General features: G+C 45.5%; 1 protein-coding gene across 1 annotated transcript; it reads right to left on the bottom strand.

The window, feature by feature from the left end:
• Nucleotides 1–2652: 2652 nt before the first annotated feature.
• On the bottom strand, nucleotides 2653–26137 carry LOC135817049 (E3 ubiquitin-protein ligase RNF213-like). Its single transcript, XM_065330149.1, has 9 exons — nucleotides 25842–26137; nucleotides 21115–21231; nucleotides 20258–20444; nucleotides 18736–19077; nucleotides 16969–17228; nucleotides 15313–15497; nucleotides 14994–15135; nucleotides 13977–14136; nucleotides 2653–2924 (listed from the first exon to the last, which is right to left on the bottom strand). Exons 3-9 carry the CDS (start codon nucleotides 20310–20312, stop codon nucleotides 2653–2655), a joined length of 1416 nt encoding a protein of 471 aa, XP_065186221.1. The 5' UTR covers nucleotides 20313–20444; nucleotides 21115–21231; nucleotides 25842–26137.

Raw genomic sequence — 26137 nt, forward strand, 5'->3', positions numbered from 1 at the left:
TGTGGGACGGCGCGAACTCCAGAAAAACGATATGCACTCACGGGCGGAATAGTGCGGAGCGCGATGAATTTGCTTGGCGCGGAAGAGAGCTCCGACAAAGTCCGAGACCACCACGGCTTCAGTAACAGGTCAACTTTGCGCAGGAAGGGTCGCACCAATGTTCGAACAGCGATTCCGACAGTCTGACTAAAACGAGCCATGTCACAAACATTGTGATGTGCGAAGCGACAATTTTAATGACGCGGAGGAAGTATATCTGCTGCATTACGCATTGCTCGCTACCTTTCGTAGTTTGAGCACTCTAGCACTAGAGCAACGAGTCTTCTTATTGTCTGTGGTGCCACCTTTGCACCAGGGCTGGCAACGCAGCTTACTTAAAGCTAGTAGCTGTACTGATGAGGCCTTTATGGCCGAAACAGCTTGCTGTCTACAGCATTGGGTAACTCGCTCCTCGACATTTGTCTTGTTGAGCACTCTCGGTAGGCTGCTCTAGTGCTGCTGCATTACACACTTTAATGACGCGGAGGAAGTTTATCTGCTGCATTACACATTACACATTACACATTACACATTACACATTACACATTACACATTACACATTACACATTACACATTACACATTACACATTACACATTACACATTACACATTACACATTACACATTACACATTACACATTACACATTACACATTACACATTACACATTACACATTACACATTACACATTACACATTACACATTACACATTACACATTACACATTACACATTACACATTACACATTACACATTACACATTACACATTACACATTACACATTACACATTACACATTACACATTACACATTACACATTACACATTACACATTACACATTACACATTACACATTACACATTACACATTACACATTACACATTACACATTACACATTACACATTACACATTACACATTACACATTACACATTACACATTGCTCACTACCTTTCCTAGTTTGAGCACTCTGGCGCTAGAGCAACGAGTTGTCTTGTTGCCACCTTTGCACAGTGGCTTGGAAATCGGCTTACATAAAGCTCGTAGCTATACTGATGAGGCCTTTATGGCCGAAACAGCTTGCGTTCTGCAGCATTGGGTAGCAGTGTATCATAGATAGATGAGAGACCAATAACAAGAGCGAAAGCACAGATATGTCTTTACTAACTCTTCAGCACTATAAGGATAAGATGCGAAAGCCAAGTGAGAAGCGGGGCGTAGAGTCTACAAAGTGTTCTAGACAGCCAAATGCCATAATGTGTGAATGATGTAAACTAATTGATGTAAGCGCAAACAGGGGTGCATGGATGAAGTAACATGTTAGTAGTTACCGAAAAAGAATGTGTGCTCTCACATTCTCTTTCTGTATGCATAGGGTAAGGGCTTCAAGCGCGAATATAGTTTTCTACTATTACTTGCAGCTGGCTGAAATGGCTGAAATGGCTGAAATTGGTAACACTTAATCACGTATCGGTAACCAAAACCACTTTCAGTATCAGTAACAACTTCTTCCATGCACCCACTATTTGCACTTACTTCAATTTGTTTACACCATTCACACACTAGGCCGCATTGAAAAAGTCTTGTGTTTCGGGTAACATCGCCAGAAAAATACCGGTCGATCGGTCGGCTTTCTTTTTTTGGGTTGATATTGCTGACCTGGTATGCACATGTGTACACAGCCCAGATACCAAATGTGTAGTCGATATTATTTTAAAAGCATGCACATTCAAAACAGCTCGGATAAGGCGACCACTGGCTCAACGCGACCGACAACCACCCACCCGTGACCACGTTTCACAGTGCTAGCACATGTCAATGTATGCATTGCATGGTGCACCAGGCATGGTAGATCTACACATCAGTGCAGGAAGTGTAGATGTACATGGTGCATGCACGACACTTGACAGGTCTGAGGACCCCAGGCACATGAGTCGTGCTAGAGTAGCATAGGTGTGTGCACTGTGATGCACTGATCAAAATGATGTATCACATGTGGATATGGTCACGTGACCCACTGACCCTGGATAAGAAGACCACCTGGCCACGGCGATCACTTTTTCTTGTCCCTTGAGGGGTCGCCTTAGACAGGTTTCACTGTGTGAATTTCCGGTATTCCCTCTTGTTCGCCAGATATTTGTTGGCGCACCCGGTACGCTCCACAACACTTTTGATCAAGAAAGTCGTCTGCATCTCCGTAAGTGTACCTCTCTGCTTTTTTTGTGCCACAGTGGCACTTTCCTCTCCCAGAAAACTCTCTGCTCCTCGACGCTTCGGTGGAATGCCCACCACCTGCGTTCCCATCTGAGAGAGGCGGAGCACGCCATGAACATCACGAACGCTGACGATTGATTTCGTCCAAGAGAACGACGACAACCATGGCGAGAAGTTGAAGAAGTTGAAGATTTCTTGCGAACGTTGGTGTGTTTCGAGATATTCAAAATTTGGCGGGCAAAAATGAACAAGCCATTCAAGGTTTGTACTCGACGTCTGGTGTGACCGCTCGACAGGGAGCAGCACACAAGCCAGCTGAGCGCAAGCGATTACAAGCCCGAAGTGGCTTGTTTCGGTGTGGCCGGGGCCTAACAAATCATCGCCGAAGTCGCAACCACTATTTCGTATTCAGACAAATAGGTAAAGAGACTGAACTCTATCAGTGAAGAAGCAGCTTACCAAAGTTGTTGGTAGAAGAGGATTTGCTTCCAGGTCCCGGAAAACAGATTTACAAGCATCCATGAATTCTGGGAATCCACTCATCGCTTCAAGCTGGTAGATGAGACTTGAAAAGCCTGTACATGACGTCTGCAGTCCACAGATAATGCCAAAGTGTAGATCACCACTCTCACCCGTAGCGATTGTTGCCAAGTCGACGAATGTCCGCAGCTCCTTTTCGTCTGCGCAAGGCAACAGCAGAAAAATGAGAGGCATAAGTTAAGTGATATGAGGCTCTGTTCATCCCGTCATCATGTGTTGCCAGAATAGATACAGTCACAGCACATCGTAGAGAAGCTGTCACAGTGCTCTTCAAAGATGCAGACCTCGTTTCCAAAACATGATGGTTAAAGGTCTGCATCATTGTCCCATAACAGTAACTTTGTGATAACCAAGGGAGAACAGTTTTTTAAGATTTGGCATTTTCATAAGTCACTTTTAAAAGAGTCAATGTCTGCAACAAACAGGCATCACCCGGCATGGCCAAATTTCCGATTTCGCTCAAAGTTGGCTTCTTTTATCCCTAGGTGGACCTCATTCACCCACTATGACAGTTTGGTCCAGCAGCCCTCCGTTCTTTAGATTTTGACCAAAATAAAAAATCCATAAAAACACTTTCGACTTGCGACTTGCTGAGTCCCTCGAACGAATCGATCGATTCAGCCTGTCTAATGGCGACCATCACGAAGGCCATCTTTAAGGGCCAGTAGCAGTGAGGCTTCATCCTGAAATTGGGGGTAGACCACCACCATAGTCTGCTACAACATGTCCCCAAGCACCAACAAGTGGTCTTAAATAAGGTTATCCACCAAAAATCACTTGGGGGAAATATTCACATTTCGAACTCTCCAACGGCCATGCAACAGCCGAATCCAACCTCGTGGCAGGAAAGCACACACGGAGCGCCTCCATATCCCTTTTCGCTACGCTACCAGCACTGAGACATTATGGGAATATTCCCTGCCCTCCAAGAAAATCGAATGCCGCCGCCACAAACCTCACTTCCTGAAGAACATCCCAACAAGACGAGAAAGAAGACATGCTCCAGAACAACAAATCAGCAAGGACTGCAACAATAGCGCAAGATGATTCATAATGTTCTCTTGTATTGGGCAGCTAGTGCACGTGAATTTCACGTGTGCATCGACGCTGCATCGTACAAGTACAACAACCTTGTTGTTGGTTTAAGTAGAAATCATAACGTAGCAGTTGGGCACTCGAGGATTTCAGGTATGCATTGCAGTTGGAAAATAAAATAAATAAAAAAGTTCTTTTTAGGGCCGGGTTCCACTGCGGCTCCGCTGCTCCGCTGCACTTGGCTGCATGCAGCGGAGCTGCGCGGTTCCACTGACACTCGCCATTCGCGGTACCGCGGTCGTGCTCCACACTTTTTGATGATGTTTCACCTGCGCGCGCACGCGAAATAAAAAATCCTTGTGTTCTGGCCTGCGCAACGAATTAAAATTTGAATTTTAAAATTCTGGCGTACAAAACAATGCAAAGTACGGGAAACAGGTCGAGCCGCGACCGCGGCTCGCAGTTTTTGGTCAAGAATCGTAGCAAAAGCTCGCGGTGAGCCGCGGACTCGCTGCTCCAGCTCGAGCCGCGGGAACTATGATAATGATGACGTTTCAAGCCGCGAAAGACGAGCACCGGAGCAGTGGAGCCGCAGTGGAACCCGGCCCTTAGGGCAAAGCCCGGCCCTCCGGCACCTAAAAAATGCATGATGTAACCGAGCATGCTGTATACATGTAACCGAGCATGCACCGGAAGTACGTGGGCTCATAGTAGCCAGTGCAGGCTAAACTTTATTTTTCAAGGAAACCCTTCGAAAATGGCACCAATCGATTCAGCATGGCATTTTCATTCCTCCTGCAAAGTTTCAGCTGATTTGGAGTCCTGACAAGGACGCTATGGCGATTTGAAGATCGAAAAACTTCAGTTTTGTTTGTCAAGAAGAAAGGCCATGATCGCACACAAATCATACAACCCGTGTGGCACAATGATTTTTGAACGAAGTTGATCCGCGGACCCCGTGCTTCGCGCATGCACGCATGCATACTGCACAGTACAGAGGCTTTTTTGAACGCAGATATGCAGTTCTTCGTCTTCTTCGAAATGTCTTCCAAATGCGTGGTGCTGGTGTTGTTCTCTTCGTCAAGGCAGAATGCAGCTGCATGTGATGCTCCTGTGTGTTCATGCATGTTCTCTTTTCGCGTCTCGACATTGTAGCGTCCAGACTCAGCTCGACTGGAGAAGATTGAGGAGACTATGCTTTGATCCACATGGAAAATTGATGAAATTTGGTAATTATCGTCGGGCGCTAAAAAGCGCTGGGGAGCATGGGGCTGAAACTTCGTAGCAGTCATCCCTACCATGACAGGCATCGACTGGTATATGTTCCATTCTGTTCCCAACCACTACGGGTCGTCTGCGAAGCTTTCTTCTTCGCCGATTCTCGGACAGATCGTACGTCTTCGCACTGTATCTCTCGTCTCCCTCAACGGATCAAAACACGGTTTTCGCCAGGACGAACACAAACCCCCAGATTTCGCGGCGGCAACATCTTCGAGTAGGGAAAAGCTAGCAGCTAACCAGGAATCACCAAAAAACACGTGTAATACTCAGTGTGATTTGCGACAGCTGTCATTGTGCCGTCGCACCATGCATGTACCATGCACGGGAATGGAACACGGATGAGTCGTTTTATTACGACAGCCTGCACTGGCTACTCATAGCAACCGGAGAGAATTTTTGAATTCTTTGATGAGAGCACGTGAAACTCGCGTGCACTAGCTGCCCAGCACAAGAGAACGTTCTGGAACCACCTTGCACTACTGCTGCAGTCCTTGCTGATTTTCTGATTGGTTGTTGTGGAGCAGTTCTTCTTTCTCGTCATGTTGGGCTTTTGTTCAGCTAGTGAAGCTTCGTGGCGGCTTCATTCGAGTTTCTGCGAAGGCAGGGATTATTCCTTTGATGTCTCAGTGCTGGTCGCATAGCAACAAGGTATAGGGAGGTGCTCCGTGTGTGCTTTCTTGCCACGAGGTTGGATTCGGCTGTTGCATGGCCGTTGGAGAGTTCGAAATGTGAATATTTCCCCCAAGTGATTTTTAGTGGATAACCTTATTTAAGACCACTTGTTGGTGCTTGGGGACATGTTGTAGCAGACTATGGTGGTGGTCTACCCCCAATTTCAGGACGTAGCCTCACTGCTACTGGCCCTTGAAGATGGCCTTCGTGATGGTCGGCATTGGACAGGCTGAATCGATCGATTCGTTCGAGGGACTCAGCAAGGCGCAAGTCGAAAGTGTTTCTATCGATTTTTTTTATTTTGGTCAAAATCTAAAGAACGGAGGGCTGCTATTTCCCCCAAGTGATTTTTAGTGTCATGGGGAGCGCATCAAACTATGCCCACTGCAAGCAAATACAAATTGCAATTTCAAATTTGGACTTCACGGAGAATTTCAAAGTGTTAGAAAATTAGAGGCCACATACCACGTACTGCTCTTTTCTCTCCTAAACTCAACACTTGAAAGCCAATTATGAAAGAAAGAAAAAATCATCAGTCACACCACCGGGACTCGAACCAGGGACCTTGCTATTCGCGGTGCGCAAAATCGGAAATTTGGCCATGTCAGGTGATGTTTGGTTGTTACAGACATTAAATCTGAAAATGTTGCAGAGAGGCTTTGCATTTAAAATTGAAATTCTTTCTTTCATTTTTTCCAAGCCAACTGGTACTTTGTTCCTCTTTATGAAGTGCGAGCCCGAAAAAGTAATCAAGAAGAAAGGACCAAAGGTTGAAATGTTATCCATAGTTGCCCAGCACACTGACAGTTATAAGCAAGCTACTGGTGAGTCACAGCGTGCAACAGTTAGCACAACACTGACTGTTGTGGCGCTGACATACAACGACCTGACGTTTAGCTCCGTTACGTCTCGGATGTGCACGCCTGCAGCCTTCCAACTTGGAAGGTTCTTAGTTATGGAATGACGTGAGAAATGGGAATGGGAGCATACTCAAGACGAAAAGAAGCTAAGTATCACTGAAAAAAACTAAGAATGCTAGCTTTGACAAGATGATGTCGAAAGACGAAGGACCACGGCACAGGACGGTCACAGCTCACCTCGAGAACACGAAACAACAACCACCCAACTTGGGAGGCTCAAGCTCATCGAAGATGAGCAAAAGAGGGAAAATAACGAGAACACGAAGGGAGACAGACCAAACGGCACTCTCTCTACTACATGTAGAATGGAAGTTGTGGTGGACTTACAACCGGAAATAACAAGTAGTGTCACACAACGTATTGGCAGCTCATCAGATGCGCAGAATGAACTCTGGTTCCCAAGTTGGGTGGTTGTTGCTTCGCGTTCTCGAAGTGAGCCGTGGTCGTCCTGTGCCGTGGTGCTTCGTCTTTCGTCATCGTCTTGTCAAAGCTAACATTCTTAGCTTTCTATGATATTTAGCTTGTTTTCATCATGAGTATGCTCAACTTCCCATTTCTCACGTTATTTCATAACTAAGAACCTTCCAAGTTGGAAGGCTGCAGGCGTGCACATCCGAGACGTAACGGAGCTAAACGTCAGGTCGTTGTATGTCAGCGCCACAACAGTCAGTGTTGTGCTAACTGTTGCACGCTGTGACTCACCAGTAGCTTGCTTATAACTGTCAGTGGTGGGCAACTACAGTGCAGTGTCTCAGCTACAGACGGGGTTCAGTTATTCTATTATCGATTGCACGGAGACTAGAAGAACAGCAACTACAATTTTCAAGTAAGTGTTTCAACGGAACAAGAACAAGGAGACACATGCGTCAATACAAAAAGGCAGACATGAAAATGATCTGCACATGGTGTGACGTCAATGCGATAACGATGACGTTAGAGATATACATGAGTGCATCCTCAGCACATACACTACATTTCCTCCCCTACATGCACACTAGGGTTGCCAACGCGTATATAAATATAATAAACAAGAGAAAGTAAGTGGATCAGCTGAGAGCACAATAATTCATTAACGACGTGAGCAACAGGCTATCAGAGCAGCGAGGAGAATGTTTCAATCTCTCAGGCGAGCTGGCAGAACTCGCGTTCTTGGTGGGTTACGACGGGACTCAGTTGTAGCCTGTGCCAGTGGCGGCTGGGTCTGCTGCGTTGCAGTAGTTGCTGGTACTCACTGGTGCTTGCACAGGTGGAGGTGTTGGAACACCAACAGCTTGAACACTGGGTGGTGGCTGAACACTAGTCGGTGAATGAGCAGTGGGAAAGCACAAATTGTGATCCGGCTCTGCCAGTGCTTCGACGGATGGCAAAGGTGCTGCGCTGATCGGTAACGATGATTGCGGAGCAGAATCGATTGACCGAAGCTGTTCAACATGGCGCCTCCATTGTTGGTCTGGGCCAACTTCCACAGTATAGTGGCGGGAACTGTGTACCGCTTGCACTGTGCCTTGAATCCATGGGTGCAGTGCGTTGGTGCGGTAGTCACGTACCATGACTGCATCATCCACAGCAACCGTGCGCTCACGGTTTGCTGATCTTGCGCTACGCTGAGCTGCCTGTTTCTTGGCAACAGATGCCTGAACAGTGGATTGCACCAAAGACAAACGAGTGCATAACTCATGATGCATTAGCAAGGATGCTGGTGTGGCATTCCTTGTAGCATGTAGTGGGGTGCGATATGACAACAGGAAGCGAAGCAAGAACTCAAGCGGTGCTGTGTCCGAATGGGACTTGAGTGCCTGCTTCATCGTATGCACGAATCGTTTGGCCAACCCATTAGCAGGGAGGTTCCGGAGTACGATTTTTCATGCCAAAATCCGTAGAGGCGCTACGGATTTTTTTACGTCGTTTTCGAGCAGTGAAATGTTCCGGAGTACGGAACTTATGTGTTTGCCGTCATTGCCTAGGTTATGATCGCAAACACGTCACGTTCCCGCGCCATGCCTTTTTATTTTGAAAATTTGTACCGAAATCAAACCTTTCCGCGGAAAATCGATGTTTCTCGTACCAAATTTGTATGCGAAAAATCTTTCTGCACCCGATGACGCAAAATCTCCATACGAAACATGGTTCGTATGGAAGCCAGTCCACACGGATTCTCCGTGCCGAAAAATCGTATGGAGCACGCCTGGAAAAAATCCGTAGCGCCCATACGGATGGCACGGAAAATCGTACCTCGGAACCTCTCTAGTTGCCGGGTGGTATGGTGCTGAGAAGGTGTGTGTAATGCCGTTGGCTTCAGTGAAAGGACGGAACTCATCGAATGTGAATTGCGGGCCATTATCACTGACGATCTGGTCAGGCAAACCATGCTGGGCGAACACTTCCCGGAGACGGCGAACGGTGACTGGAGCAGTGGTGCTGTTCATTGGCAGAACTTCTGGCCACTTGCTGTGGGCATCCACCATGATCAGCCAAATAATGCCCTTGGAACGGTCCTGCAACATCCATGTGGAGGCGTTGCCATGGCTTGGACGGCCACTCCCAGGGATGCAGCGGTGACTTTGGTGGTGCTGCCTGGTGTGCCGGGCAGCCAGCAAAGACCTTGCCGGTTGTCTTGATGTCGGTGTCAGTGCCTGGCCACCAAACGAAGCTACGAGCCAATGACTTCATATGGAGCATGCCTGGATGGCCTGTGTGCAGTTCCTCCAGTACTCGCCTGCGTAGTAAGGGTGGGATGACAACCCAGATTCCCCACATAACACATTCTGGGTGCAGTCCCAGCTCATTCTTGCGCCTCGCAAATGGCTGGATCTCACCGTCAGTTGGGGAGTGTGACCACCAGTCACGAACATCCGCTAGGACCTTGGCCAAGACTGGATGATGAGCGGCGTGGCGAGAGACTTCCAAGGCTGTCACTGGAAGCGGATCAATATGGGCCATGTTGAATGCTTCTGCCCAGTCCAGGCTTTCCTCTTGCGTGTGCGGCAAGGGCAGTCGTAATAAGCCGTCAGCATTTCCATGATCACCTGGCTTGCGATAATTGATCTCTGCCGAGTGGTGGTTGTACTCCAAAAGCGCCTCAAACGTTCCGTGTGGCCATACATGTTCTCCAGTGTATGTTCACAACTTCAACTTACTCTGGGTAAGTGACGAGGTACTGGACAGCAACTTCTGATAGATGCTAGGGGGAATATTTGACACCGCAGCTCCTGTGTCAATCTGCATGCGTACGGACTGGCAATTGACAGCTGCATCGATCCACAGGGCTTTCCGCACACTGGTTGCCGGTGATGTATCCTCAGCTGCTGCTGGTGCTTGGCCACTGCTTGCAAGTCATTGGCCATCAAAATCGCAAGTGTGTCGAAGTCATCACCAAAGTCGAAGTCATCATCATCTGAGACAGGCAAGTTATGGCATGCGCTGTGGCCACTCGAACTTCCTTTCGATGCATACTTCGACTTTCCCCACGAAACGCTGTTTAAAAACTTGACGAAGGTGACCCCCTTTCCTGCTGCGTCGACACTCATAGGACTTGTATGGGCACTCACTTGGGTGGTGTGCGTCTGATCCGCAGCGGAAACAGGATGATTGGTGCACACTGGATTGACTTTGACTTTGGTTGCCAGCACGATGATGTTGTGATCCTTCTACAGCATGTACACCAGCAGTGGGTACACTTCCTGCGAGGTCAAAGCCATCGCACATTGCCACTTCTCAACTAATGGCCTTCTCTGTAGCAGGTTAAAGCGTGAGATTTTTTCCCGCCAGCAGTACTTTACAAAGAGATTGGCTCCATATTCCAAACACGAAACGATCACACAGCGTTGTCCAAGACATCACCCAACTCACAATATCTGGCCAATCGTCGCAACTCTGCAAGGTAAGCATTCACAGACTCTCCGTGACGTTTCTCTCTTCTATGGAAACGGTATCTTTCCGCGATCACAAGAGGCTTGGGCGCAAATGTTCGGCCAGGGCATCTGACAAATCCTTAAGCGTCTTGTCTTTCGGTTTGTTTGGGCTAACCAGGTCAGCCACAGCTTGTATGTCGTTCTTCCGATCTGCGTCTGGAAGGTTGCTACTTGTTTGTTTTCTGCAACGCTGGTTGCCTCAAAATATTGTTCCATGCGATCATAATAGGTAGACCAATCTGTCGTAGCTCCAGCAAACGGCTCGATGGCTCCAATGGCCATGGCCATCTTCGTCGCCAATTGTAGTGTCTCAGCTAGAGACGGGGTTCAGTTATTCTATTATTGATTGCACAGAGACTAGAAGAATAGCAACCACAATTTACAAGTAAATGTGTCAACGGAACAAGAACAAGGAGACGCGTGTGTCATTACAAAACGGCAGGTGTACTAAAATGATCTGCGCATGGTGTGACGTCAATACGATAGTGAGTACTTAAGGAATATCCATGAGTGTATCCTCAGCATAATAATATATACACTACATTCGGATAACATTTCAACCTTTGGTACTTTCTTCTTGATATTAGTCCTTTGCTTTCCATCCGAGTTCATTCCGAAATGTAATACTCAGTGTTTGGTATTTAAAAAGCTGCATTTGACTTTGTTCTCAAGAATTGTCCTCCAAAATAAGTTTGAATTTCAAAAGAACTCAGATGGTGAGCCGAGGAAAACAAATTGTAACATGGAAATCGTGGGCACAAGTTATGCGATCGAGTGCACCAACTAAACCAGATTTTGAACAGTCAGACGTGCACAATCTAGCACAAAACTGACAAAGAGTACTGAGACATTCCACGGCATGAAAGTCAGCTTGAGCAGTGCTCGATAGCGCTAACCAAGCTGCTTCCAACTTGGAAGGTTCATGGGTATTAGTGCTAGATTGTGCACGTCTGACTGTTCAAAATCTGGTTTAGTTGGTGGACTCGATCGTGCCCACAATTTCCATGTTAAAATAAGTTTGAAATGGGACAAGGCTGGAACTGAATTGTAGCAGTCTCATCAAGTCCCACAGGGCCAGGAACAAAAAGGATTTAGTGTAGCAGAATGGAGAGCAAAGGTAGCAGCAACATTTTGGCCTTGTACAGTTTCCACCAACCACCACACCCAATTGCGCTCTCCAGCCGACCTCGACACGTTGCCACAGCACACCACCAGCAAAGCGACACATCCGTTGGTAATCAGTTCCTTCATAAAGATGTTTTGCTTATATAACTCTCGGCAGTGAATGTAGATATTTTTGAATGACTAAAAGATAGGGAAAGTCACCCTGTCGTGCCAGCAGGGGAAGCATAACGCGTGCTTGAGGCACAAAGATTATGGCAACAGGGGACACGATAAGATTTCGAAATTGCTCTGACACAATGTCCTGCCACTTCTGGAACCGGTCGGACATGGCCGGACACTGTGATTTTTTTACAAGTCTGGTACTCAGCACTCATAATAAAAAATTATTATTATTATTGGCTACACGACACCACTGCATAATGCACACATGCATGTATCGGTACATGCTACATCACCCTGCGGTATACCGTATTGCTGGTCACATAAAGGATGATCATCACACTGATCTCAAGTATTGTAACACTGATTCAAATCGCTGTGCGTTTTTCAGCAAGCATAGTAACTGTGATATGAGCGTGCAGTGTTTCTGCACATTTCGGATTTGACCTGGTTTTTCAGCGGCAGATCGAAGACATTCATTTTTACGCAGTCGACAAAAGACAAAGTGGGCATATATCTGCTTGCCCATTCTAACTTCTTGTTGCCAACTCCAAGATCGACAACATGTCACTACTCGAGTTGGCTGAAGGCTCCCATCTTTGATGTGCTCTTTGAACAGCAAGTAGTTTCTACGCGACGTTGAACTTCTGACTTATTTCGCTGCTGCTGCTCCGTCGATCTTGCACAGCGCCTGTGCAACAGGAGCGTACTTGACTGGATTTGCAGAAGACTGCTCCTTTCGATAGAGGCATATCGCAAGCTGGCACACATTTCTGACGCCTTGTTTCCCTGGAACAGGGACGTTTTCAATATTTCGGATTGTACAAGCGCCTCGCGGAATAGTCCCTATTGTAGCGAGAAAGGAAGAAATTTCATTTCAAAACTCCTCGATCGTTTGCTACGCTCAAACTGGAGCTACACTGAAGTGGACAGCTCCCTGTCTTGCTGTAAAACCCTGTTGTCACAGGTTGCTGCTCTGACTTCGTGAGACTTCTTCCCAGGCAGAGCGCCATTGTCCTCAGCCGTTCTCTTTCCCAGCGACGCTATTTTGTGAATTTCGATCGGACAGATTGTCCGTTCAAGAAAAAAAGCGCCGGATTCGAATCGAAAATGGTCGGAAAATGTCCGATGTCCGACCGTTATCGTGTGCCCTGTGGCAAGGCGGAAGTACCCACCACAAAATACCGTGAAAACTAAACTGAACTGGGGTACATAAACAAGGGTATACGCCGGTCAAGTAGCAGCAGGTGGTGGAGACGAGGAGACAGATGAAGAATGACTGAAACTCTCGGCAGCGACAATTCGGGACGATTCAGAAAGGCTATGAAACACTATGTTCAGACGGATGTCAATCTACGAGGCAATATCAACACTTTCACAGCATTGCTAAGCTACACCAGTATCATGGAAATTGGAGCATGCTTTTGATGTGATGACAGTGAGGTGCAGGGTGATGGATGAGTGGACGGAGTACATACCCCACGGGCCTCTTGTACTAATTGCCATGCTCTGCTGTCTATCGAATTCACATCAAATTCACATTGAATGCACATAGAATGCACATCGAATGCAAATCGAATTCATATCGAATTCACACCTGGCTGTTAGCACAACTACGTCATTATCCCCAGTTCAGTTTAGTTTTCACGGTATTTTGTGCTGGGTACTTTCGCCTTGCCATAATCTTTGTGCCTCAAGCACGCGTTATGCTTCCCCTGTTGGCACGACCGGATGGCTTTCACTATCTTTTAGCTATTTAAAAATATCTACATTCACTGCCGATAGTTATATACTCAAAACATCTTTATGAAGGAACTGATTACCAACGGATGTGTCACTTTGCTGGTGGTGTGCTGTGGCAACGTGTCGAGATCGGCTGGAGAGCGCAATTGGGTGTGGTGGTTGGTGGAAAAAGGAATGAAGAGCAACAGTCTGAGCAAGGCTGCTTGAACACTATTTCTTAGCACAAGGCAGCACGCTTAAGACAAGAGAGCCCAATAGATAGCACTCCATGAGCAGGTGAAAGACAATGTCAACTGTTCAAATATTCTCCTGTTCTCTCTGACATGCCCTCTAAACTATTCCTTACTTGTCACCTTCTCGTGTAGCCAACTCACAAGTGCACCACACTTTGAGAAGTTCTTCAGACAGGTTATTTGCGCTTCGGTGAGATCAAGAAGCAGGAGACTAGCCTGGAGTGTGTCCTCAACAAGAGCATCCAAGGCTGTATCCTTGAACTCATCGGATGTCTAGAACAAATTACAGAACAATTAATAAAAACTCGGATGTTGAGCCAATATTAAATATTTTTAAAGAAAAAGTACCTATAAGTTACTTCAATTTCAAATTTGGACTTCACGGAGAATTTCAAAGTATTAGGAGATCACAGGCCACATGCCACGTACTGCTCTTTTCTCTCCGAAACTCAACACTTGCAAGCCAGATATGAAAGAAAGAAAAAATCATCAGTCACACCACCGGGACTCGAACCAGGGACCTTGCTATTTGCGAGCAATGCTCTAACCAACTGAGCTACAGTATGACTCTTATGCACAGTGATGGTCAATCTATCCTTCTTCGATCAATCCATATCTGGCTTGCATCATACGTGGCATGTGGCCTCTGATTTCCTAATACTTTGAAATTCTCCGTGAAGTCCAAATTTGAAATTGCAGTTTGTATTTGCTCGCAGTGGACATAGTTTGATGCGCTCCCCAGAATATCTCGCGAATGGCCGAGGGCCCTCTTGATTGGTGTGAGTTGCCAGTATGATGCAAGCCAGATATGGATTGAAGGAGGTAAATGCACACTGGCAGCATATGACATCCTCAGAATTCTCCTGATCCGCTATCCCCGAAAATGCAATGTACTGTAGGGGCAGAAAATTTCGTCGGTCAATAATTTCGTCCAACTCCAAGGAAAGGGAGTTCGTCTGGTTGTAAATGTCGTCCATGTATCATAAGAGTGTATTGAAAAGCTGGACAAATCGACATTAGTCCGGCGTTTAATTTAGTCCAAAACCTCCTTGGACGAAAAGGACGAAATTAAAATCCAGACGAATATTGCTGCTTATACAGTAGGTAAAGGCAAAGGTAGGAAAACTGACCTGTTCTTGAATTGAGAATATAGCTTGAAAGTCGCCACTCAGTTCGAGAATCTCGGAAATGCGCAGTATGTAGCTAGAAACATCCCTGGCTTGCATGAGCTGGAAGTACCGGTTGATCTTCTCAACTCTCTCCGGTATCCACCTGCACAGTGCACAGGAAAGTTTGGCAAGCAGATTAAACTGTATACTTGCTAACTACAAGCATCTGCCATAGGCAGACCCCTGTTCTCTCAAAATGGAATGCAATACACGTGCAACCAGATGGAAATAGTGCCCTGATGTTCTTCAATATCCATTGAAGCATCTGCATTTTACTTACTGTTCCATTTGTTGATAGGTCTCTTCAGAAGCAAGACCATAAATTCGGCAAGACTCTGCCATGCACTCAAGCACCGCGCTTGGATCAACACCCTTGAAGTGATGCTCCACAAGCCGCAAGGAAATGCTACAAGTGAACGTGTCTTGGAAAATTGTGGACCAGTGCTTGAAAACCGGGAAACAGAGCTGAATAGAAAAAAAGCACAATATAGAAATATGCTGCCTTGAATAAATATATAGGCACACTCATGTCACAATCTTAGCAACGAATATATTGTTCCAGAACGTTTTCTCGTCACATTTATCCATGGGAACTCGTGACTGTACATTTGTGCAGGCAAAGCACACCTTACTGGAGTGCATGCAGCGCATCCTGCACTGTCACTTCTGTTGACTGCATCCACTTGCTTCAGAGCGCACTTCAGCCCTTTTGCAGTCAAACCTGCCAGCTAATATGGCACTATTGGTTAGTTGTGGTCGCTGTGTGCAGGTCCAATATGGCGCTTGGTACACTAAAAAGTCGGTCGCTGGTCATGCAACGCAGGTGGTCGCTGTATCCAGTGCAGTTTCTGTATAAAACTGCCCGTGCATTGAAAAACGGTCGTTAAAAGCAGGTGGTCGCTAAAGCCAGAGGTCGCTAACACCAGGTTTTTACTGTAGCACTTTTAATTGATAACAGTATAATTACCCTGGTAAAGTGATAAATATACAGGTGAAAATGTGATTGGACATTCAGAGTGTAATTGCGGTAACATTTTCTTTTTTCTTTTTTCTCCTTTTTTTTTGCAGTGTACTTTCGTATTCGTGATCCATACCTGTGTAAACAAAAAGAAGTTGTTACCGCACTTACACTATTCCAGTAATTTTCCACTCACCACAGTTACCCATACATCGCCACATTACACGGTGCTAACTTTGCTGAATGTCCAATCATATTCCCACCTGTATATTTATCACTTCCCAGGGTAGTATACTGTTATGAACTATGTGCTACTTTCTTACTCGTATCCTTGTTTTCGTCACTCCAAATGCATAAATCCTATTGCTATTTTGATAATAATTATTATTATTACCTTCAGTCACGAGTTCCCATTGATAAATGGGACGGAAAACGTTCTGTAACAGTATAATCGTTGCTATGATTGTGATAGGAGTGCGCCTATAGTTGTATTCATTGCATTGTATGATTATTGTCTCCACGTCACCTTTTTAAATAGAATATACATTCGTAAGTTCCTGACTCTAACTCCACTTACACTTAGACACATAGGCAAGATTCTGTTGCCATCAACATGAGGGAAGGATGGGTGAGAAAATATTTGAAGCTCATTTTTGTCACCGTGGCTGCACACACCAACTGGAGTGTGCATGAATATATAACACTACCATGGCTTTCTTGCTGAAGGTCAACTGATTTGGGGAGCATGCAGTCAATGCTATCTGAAAAGCAGCAAGGAATAGGCCGCATTCTAAAATAGAGAGAACGAATGCATACATGAATTAGATTGATCATGGTGACCTGCACTACATCCACACAATGACCATTCAAAACAGTAGTATGTATGTATTGTTTATATTCTACATCGCAAGTCAAACGGGCAATCATGCCCAATGTTATGATGATGCCATGGGGATCTAGAACAACATAGTGTCATACCTGCTGAACAATGCCATTCATCGGCATGCTGAGCGGCTGCCTTGCTTGCTGTTGACTCGCTTCGGCTGCCCTGTCGCGCAGCATGTCGCATTGGCTTGCACACAACCTCACAAAGAGCGGGTTTGTGGATGCAATGGAGAATGGTGGCAGTATTTCGGTAACAAGGTCGTTGAAATGGAAAAGACGCCGGAGCTCATTCAGTTCATATGTCTCGACATTTGACTCGACAGCTGTATAATACTCTTGGCCATCTTCCACCGCTGCATCATAAACCATAAGCAAATTCGAGAGAAATCAATCACACCCACAGAGCAGTTTGGTGTGTGGAAAACGGGAGGGGATGGGGGGAGAGAGAGATAGCAATCCAGGATGATGGCACAATATTCTCTCTTAGAATTTTTTCTCTCACTGGGAAGAACACGACAGTAAGACTAGCTGAGTGCTACCATCAAAAATGTAGTTGTAGCAGTGCCCTCGGTGTTCAGGTGGGTCTTGTGCTTCTTCGATTGGATAGGAGTAGGCATCTGCATTCCCGTCATGATGATCACTGAAAACATTTAGCCTTCCAGGTTGGAAGACGGTTGTATCGAGCAGCGCTCAAGCTCACTATCATGCCGTGGAATGCCTCAGTATTCCTTGCCAGTTTTGTGCTGAATTAAGCGCATCTGACTGTTTAAAAAATAGCTGGTCTAGTTAGTGAACTCCATTGAATAACTTGTGCCAGAGTGAATTCTCTTCTTTTTTTCTCAATACTAATGTAGTGGCATGCTTTCCCAAGAAGATCTGACAGAAGAACTTGGGGGGGGGGGAGGAGCTTAGGGTGCGTTCACACTCACGGGAAGGGCTGGCGGGACGGGATGGTTGTCATGATAGCAGGGTCACGTGAACCCGAAACTAGGTCGTGTGATCCACTCGCCAGCTTCCACGAACGCAATGGCGTGAGGATCTTCCCAGCTCAAATTTTAGGCTGGGAAGCTTCACGCCAGAGCGGTACTGTATACTCGTGGTGTAGAACTACGGTGGCGCGCGTCGGTAGTGGATCGATTGTAGATTTGGGAGCAACGACAGTGAACTACAGTACTTTCTTTTGTTTGTCAGTTGCGCGTGGGGAGATTTTGTTTTCTCAGCAATGGTGAGAGTATATCTCAGCACTTGCCTCAGCGCTTCATTTCCGATACGGAAAAAAGCGCCACAGAGTCCTATCATCACACGGCTCTTTTCTGGGTGTGTGAGGGAAATCATATTTGCGTTCATACCAGCAACGTTGGTCTGCCAGCAAGATTCAAGATAACACTGTTGAAGCAATGAATGCCTCAAACAAGTCAAAGCACTATTAGAGAGGACGAAAATAGTACCACGTAAATACCCTACTGCCAAACAGAAAGAGTTAAAGGGTTAAGGTTACTGTCGTTGCTTCTAAAAAGTTACAACGAGCGGGATGGAAAGACCAGAGCCCGTGCTATGCTGTTTTTTTACCGAGGTCATCATGCAGGGTATTTTAAATGATGGAAACGTCTTTGAAATACATTATCGGGAACATGTTTTTGTATAAGCCAAAAATTGAACTGGGACTATTTTCACGCCATGGTGCTCGGCAAAGCCTGCGGGTAGTCACATGGCCACGTTTTCGGGTTCAGAAATCATGACATCCATCCCGCCCTACCACTCCTTCCCGTCAGTGTTAACTGTTAAGCTAACCTCGCAGGTTTACGAACTATTTTCTAAATACCAAACCTACTACTGCTCAACATTTCTAGTATCGCTTACTGATATCAATGCCACTCGTACCACACAGGGTATACAGTGCTTCCAGGTGCTCTTTGCTCTTTTTAATGGCAGTAATTTGCTGGATACACTGCTCCAACTGTAGCTCGACTCTCGGCCACGTCTGTGCTTCTGCATTGGATGCATTGTCGATTTCGGTACAGAGGTTGCGCAGCTGCTGGCTATACTTCTTGGCTAGCAACACATGATTGACTAGGATAGAGCCGTTTGTCAGACGCTCCAGAAGGCCATGCAGAGAGCTCATTCCCCTTTGCATCGTATCCTGGCCGTCTTCTTGTAGCATCCTCACAGGATTAGAGTGTTGTGATTTCATATCTGGACACCCTGTGCAGAATGTAAAAAAATCATCACAAAAAAAGAATAAGCAATTTCTGTTATACTCAAGAACAGACAAGACAGGCATAGGTGGGAAGGGGGGGGGGGGGGGGTGCACTAAGGCAGCTGGTGCCGACATTAGTGGACTATTATTTTAGCACACTGCATCAGACAATTGTACTAAAGTGCGATGATCACAACTCCGCGCCAAATGTGGTGAATCAATCTTTCACATCTTCCAAGAACCCTTGTCCCGAATCGCAACACCCGTTGCAGGATCCTAAAAAATACTTTCATGCCTCCAGTATTCTATTGGGATACAACGACGTGACAATTTTTTTATTGCGATATCCAGAATTGTGCTGATGCACAGAATCAGGTGCCCAAATGCTTTAATGCACTCTGACCTGGGAATGGCTAAGGAAGTCCTGAAAAACAAGAAAGTAGACATTGAACATCCCAGCAGCTACTTCTAGTTGTGTCGCTCAAATCATTCAAATCATTCAAATCATTTGAGCGACACAACAAGATGCACCTGCTGCGATACTTGCTCCAGCCTCCCCAACGGGCTCCTATGTTCAGTACTGTCAGCGTTATGTTGAATGTGACCCAGTTTCAAGTCCGTGCAACGCGTCCGACAAAAAATAAAAGCATAGAATTAAGATGACAGACAATAAAAAAATTGTCATCGCTGCTGGACGCATTGGGCTATCTTTTCCTGGATGTCTTTATGCAGGTTTATTGTCGGCAATTCTCTACAAAAAAAACATTCTTCTTGTACACATACTGCAGAGGTTTCAAGCATCTACAAAACGATTTTTTAAGGCACCTTTCTAAACCCGTTCGAGATCTGCTGCAAAGGTTTGCGCTACTTTTTAGGTTTTCCGCCGTAAGACATCAGTTGACATGACAAATTTTACAGGGAACGCAGCTAATAAGCGGCTTTCTACATTATGTGCAAGGGCCCTTAGTTGGTTCGAGCATTGTTCTGTTATTATTGTGTAAAGCATAATGGTTGAAAACTCCATTATGAAGCTCTCTATAATGGTCTCCAAAATCGCAGTCAACATGCAGCCCACACACAACTGTTTTCAGCTAGATAGAGGATGAGAGGATGCTCGGAGTATGTTGACTGCCATTTCACAGATTAATACATAGTCACAAACTAAAAACACAGAGTAGGACATACAGAATTGCCGGATGTACAGTGGCCAGCACGTCCAAGTAAGCACGCTCTTGAGCATGGAAAACTCCTGATCCGCTTCAGTTGCCTCAACTTCCGTTCTTACATACTGGCAAAGAAGTTGATTGAGTAGAGTCGCGCTGGGAGCATGAGCGTTAATCTGGTCAAACTCAGCTCGGCCTGCTTTGCCAGCCTGTGGAAACGGAGTTAACAGTCAGGCAAGGTAAATCCCAAAACAGAAATCAGATTACTTATCCGGTAACCTCTCCCAAACACACCAACGTCCCTCCGCAAACAGCACCAGGTTAAAGGGGAAGTTCAGTCTAATGTTTTCTTTGCTTAGGTAAAGTAGGATGACCCAGAGCAGAATAATGCAGAAATCATAACTGAATTGGATAATGGGAAGACACTGGAATATAGGAATCAAGTGTTAACACTTTCTTTCCATCCAAATGTGATCCTCTATTTGCTGACATAGATTGTTCTTAGGTGCAAGACATCATCAAACAATAAAATGCGGATACCTAAAGCGAGCGGCAGTTGGTGCCTTCTGACATGGTGTGAAAGTTTTAGCCTGCAGGCACGGTGACCAGGTGACTGGTGTACGCATCAGCACGTGATCTCCTACTCAACCATGTTCAATTGGGAATAAGGGCCAAACTCTGCAACGCAGCATTCTCGGACCAAAACCAACCTGACACCTAGCTCCAACAAATCTACGAGGTGCAAACCAACAGCCATCCAACTTGGAAGGCTCAGACTAGGAAAGTGCAACAAAGATGCCAGTCATAACTCGGAACATTTTGTCCTTCCATTTTTTTAATCAATGCTTGAAATGCTTGAAATGGCATAAATTAACGTACCTTTATCAATGAGGCCAGAGTGTCGGTAGATGCCCTGGAAAGAGTGTCTGAGATGCTGGAGTGAAACTCACCAGGGTTCAAATTGCACAAGCGCTCAAGACGATTCTTGGCTGTGATCTATAAGAGTAAATGCAATACATAAAATATCCAGTTTTACAACTGCAGTATTTTCCGGAGCATAGTGCGCACTTTAAATGTACTATTGCTCACTTCCTGAGGTTTGGTGAGCCCATAAGTGGGATCATTTTCAAGTCCACCCAGAGTTTTGGGGATTTCAGGGGGTGTCGGCCGTTGGGGGGTTCAATAGCTAATTGAGTCATCTTTCCAACATTCCTTTTGAGTCTCTCTCCCCTCTCCCAGGGAGACCCACGTGACCAGTTTTGGCAGTGAGCAACAAGTACAAGTATTGCGCAGATGCCACTATGCTGTGAATATGGAAATGCATGTATTTTGAAAAGTAAATGCATCAAATTATTGCGGAGTTTGCCACCTCTCACCCTGCGCAAGCCATATGTGTGGACTTCTAGTGCATAGCACCGGCCATACCACTAATGCATGATGGGCACGAGACCCCATCGGCAGCATATGTATTTTACAAAAGTGCACATTGATAATCTTCAAAAAATGGCTTTTGTTTCAGGTAACATGGCAAGGAAAATTCCAGTCGGTTGGCCGGTCGGATTTCCTTATTTTTTGCTGATATTTATATTCAGTGCCATTCACGCCAGATCTAATAACCGGTATGCACATGTGTACAGTATAGTACACAGCTCGCCATAATACAAAATGCGTGGTCGATAATGCAGGCGTACATAGCATTCTCATTTCTCAATCAACAGCTTGAACAGACCGCCAGGAACAGTCAACAAATAGTATGACAGCAGTCCAGTTTGAAACCAACTGTACCGTGGTCATACTAGGACACCAAGCAGAGCAGAGCTCCGGGACGTTGCGCATGACCACATCATTCTGCGACGCGGGCCAGGAACTACAGCTTGCTGTTGCTCCAACATAAAGAAAAAGAATCGGCGTCCGAATTCCAAATAAAGTTCAACAATATCACTCTTGTCTGCATCAGGCTTGACCCGTTTCGATGGAGGCAGCGAAAACTGCTTTGAAGCGAGTGATGCCTTTTGGAGGAAGAGTCTGCAAAAAAATTGCTCAGGGTACAATCCTCCCTGATATTTCAGCTGTTGATGACGGTCCGGCCGCCATCAACTATAGTGACAGAATTATTTTGCCTCTAGAGTTCTAAACTAAAAAAATTTAATGTTCGTGTCGAAAACGCTACACATGGCAAGTACAACCACATAGCAACAAATACGACTCGATCGAGTCAACTCGAAAGAAAGAACTCATTGAAATGTCTAGCCAGAGCCAGGAAGGAAGAGTCTTGGGCCTGGCACACTGCGAAGTTCACGCACGTACATGTATGTGCATAACATGCGTAAATGCGTGACTGTATACAAAAAAAACATTGGTCTGAGCTCAAAACATCGGTCGGTCGGCTTATCCGAAACAAAGTGCAGGTCCTCCCTCATTATAACGAATCCAGTTAGTACATAAACTCCGTTAGTAAATAGAAATCTGAAATCCCCTGGCGAAACGTGGTCTATACAACTGTTTACAGGTCCGGTTACAACATAATCCGTTAACGTTAGTGCATAAAATTCGTTATAACGACGCTTTGCCCAAGTCCCTGGAGTGTTAAACCCTCAGTATAAGATAATATTGGCCATGCAGGACGAAGGTCAAAACACGTAGGATAACGCAGAAAGACGCAATGTATCTTTTGCATCCGAGCGGAGGAAGAGCTATGTTGGAGATTTTCAATTATCTTATAACGAGTTGAAGCTTCGATAATTTATGTTGTACCGAGGGTAGCCCAGGAAAGTACAAATTAGCTGCAAGTCCTGTTACAAGATAAGTCTCGTTATTAAGATAACTTTTTCAATGGCCCAGAGATTATCTACTAACGAGGGAGGACCTGTAGTAGTACTTATTATTCCCGTAGCTATCCAGTAACGTCTGGCGGTAGCCAGGATCCACACAGCTTTAATTCCGTTTGTTTGTTCATTTTTGTGTGCCTGACGACGTCGGTGCGCCTGGCGCATTCCCGTACATGTCCCGTACCATACCTTCAAAGACAGCTGGCTATCCCGTACACGTCCCGTACCATCAAAGACAGCTGACCAAGTTATTCAATGGGGCTTTCAAATGCAAGATCATACTTGTGATCAACCGGTACTTTTCTACCTTCCTTGTAATGATGAGCATGTCAGATTACAGTATACTGGAGATTCGGGAGTTCACTTTCGGAATGAAATGTTCTCAGGTCCGTTGAGAATCGTAAACAGCTTGTATCGACAAAGAAAAAATCCAGCACACGCAGGGATATCTCCCGACGTGATACCGCTACTGCCGGACTTCTATCGTGACATACAGGTAGGCGGCGATTTTTCAAATTCATTTTTTCCACTCGAAGGGCGAAGAAATCAGCTAGAAACTGAGGCAGAGCATCGCCGACGGACGAAGCTTTGTTTCTGGCCTCCTGCTTTGCTGCCCTTGCGGCCAAGGTCCATGTCCTCTTCAGAGTTTGAGGCAGACCCTTCAGCACTCAACAATACGCTGAACAAGATGCACGTTCCAATTCAGGTCATGAACCTTCGTTTTGAAGTGATCCATGCCTCCAGGTATGACGGCAAACTAGCATTTTTCAAGTACACTGTAACGGCCTTCCAGTGGGAAAGGGTAAGCAGTTCCGCACCTTATTTCTTTGGCAAGCGCTGATTTTGCTAGTGTTTTCAGACCTGCTACCTTCGCAGTAGGGGTCAAACGATTAGTTCGAATATTCGAGTATTCGTTCGAAAATTTCCAACGAGCGATTATACGAAATTTTGCACTCGATCGTCTTTTTTAGTATTGGCGTTCAATTTTTCAAAAACTTCCGTTGTACCGCTCCTCTACTGGTATGCATGCATTATGCATGCCTTTGAGTCAATTATTATTTTATGACTTGGACAAAGCGATCACCACGGCAAGTAACGTTAGTTTGTTATGAGATAACGAAAGTACTGGTGAAAATCGTTACTTTACACTCTGTACAAGACGTTGGCGACTTTTGTTCTATGTTCACAGATAATTTCTTCCGAATTGGTCGAGAACTCACACATCTAGCGCTTTTGAATTTTGATAAAATAATCGGATACTCGATCGAATATTATGAATGAGTGATCGATTGGTCAAAATAGATACAGTCAAACCTCATTAGGACGAACACTGATAAGGCGCACTTTCCATTAGTACGAACTAAAACCAATCCTATGCTGTCCCCGGGGAAAATTGCGGGAAAAAATCGCAAAAAAACGCGGGAAAAACGCGGTATAATATGGCATAATTTGCGGTGGATTTGCGGTAAATATGCGGTAAATATGCGGTGAATGCGGCAATTTTCAGTGAGTATGTAGTGAAATCAATCAGTTACAAGTCTCTGGTGTAATCACTCGTCATATTTGAGTAAAAAGCCGCGACGATGAGACGTTGCTGACCGAACAGTGCACTGTGTGTACGTGTAGTGCAACAAAAAAGTTCAAAAAACGCGGGAAAATCGCGGAAAACGCGGTCTTTCAAAAAATCGCAAAAAACGCGGAAAAAAAACGCGGCCGCGGAATCGCAATTTTCCCCGGGGACAGCCTATGGTTGGCCAGGCATCAATTCAAGTCAAAATTATTCGTTTACGACGAACTTCTGTACAGTGAACTTTCGCGAAGACGAACTATTTTCAAGTGTGATATGAACAAAGTCAGTGTGGTCATGTACATGTAGTACGAACTTTTGGTCCACGAGCGTGCGCGTGCGCTGGCTGCCTTTTTTTCTTCTTTTTTTTTCAATAGTCGAGGTCATAATTATTATTGTACGTACAGTGCAAAATTTTCAAGCGTGTTTTGAACTGATCAGTGCCTTGTTTGAACTTTCGACACAGTCGTGATTCATTGCACTTTGTCATTGTACTGACATGTACCTGTTTCTGGCTTATGCTAAGAATAACATGCTTCCCATGTACCACAGCACGCACCTTCACGTAAATACAATCCATCTGATATGCATATTGATTTTTTGTCAGATCTGGATAAGAAGAACTCCCGATAAGACAAACAAATTTGTTCAGTCCCTTGAAGTTCGTCCTAACGAGGTTTGACTGTACTCGTTTCACCCCTACTTCGCAGCAACATGCCCCACACATAGCGCATTTTACGAAATTGAGAACACTTTGTTCTTGCCAGCGTCAACTTCAGCATTTAGAATTCAGGAGAGATACCAGGACTCTTATACTCGAGCTTGCAGACTTGATAAATGCCCACGAGCATGATGTGGGCCTGCACGGACTCCAGAAAAAAAGGTATGCGCGCTGGGGCGAAATAATGTGGAGCGGGATGAATTTGTTTGGTGCGGAAGAGAGCCCCGAGACCACCATGGCTTCAGCAACAAGTACATATTGCGCATAAAGAGTCGCACCAATGTTTGAACACAGAAAACAGCGATTCCGACAGTCTGACTAGGGTCAGCAAATCACAAACATTGTGATGTGCGAAGCGACAATTTTAATGACGCGGAGGAAGTCCTCAAAATCAGGATATCAAACAAGACACAAGGGGTCAGTGCTTGACACAAAAATCAAGATGCTCTCACTGGCAGCTAAAATAGAAATTTAACTTTCACTACTTTACCTGGTTGATAGCCTTCAAAAGCTGTTCGCAAATGGGTTTAGCCCACGGTTCTGCCAGTGTAGTCTCTTCCAAGCCATCAAATGTTACCAGAGAATTCCACAACTATAGTTAAAGACATAGAAGAATGCCAATACCAGCACCGACAGAAACGAAAACTAATGTAAGGCAGAATTTTTACCCGATTGAACTACCACTCCACAACAGTGATTACTGCAAGTGTCACACCAATGCATGGCACTGTGGTCCTCCAAATCAAAACACCTTAGGGTTCACAGTAAAAAGGAGTCTACTTGGAC

Source organism: Sycon ciliatum, chromosome 5 (genome assembly GCF_964019385.1).
Source record: "Sycon ciliatum chromosome 5, ocSycCili1.1, whole genome shotgun sequence".
Lineage (NCBI taxonomy): Eukaryota > Metazoa > Porifera > Calcarea > Leucosolenida > Sycettidae > Sycon > Sycon ciliatum.

Coding starts and splice junctions, on each gene's coding strand:
- LOC135817049 (XM_065330149.1), bottom strand. CDS start 20,312: ATGCTCAAGAGCGTGCTTACTTGGACGTGCTGGCCACTGTACATCCGG. Junction 19,078..20,257: donor ACTGTACATCCGGCAATTCT/GTATGTCCTACT, acceptor CATTCTGCACAG/GGTGTCCAGATATGAAATCA. Junction 14,137..14,993: donor TATTCTCAATTCAAGAACAG/GTCAGTTTTCCT, acceptor AATTTGTTCTAG/ACATCCGATGAGTTCAAGGA.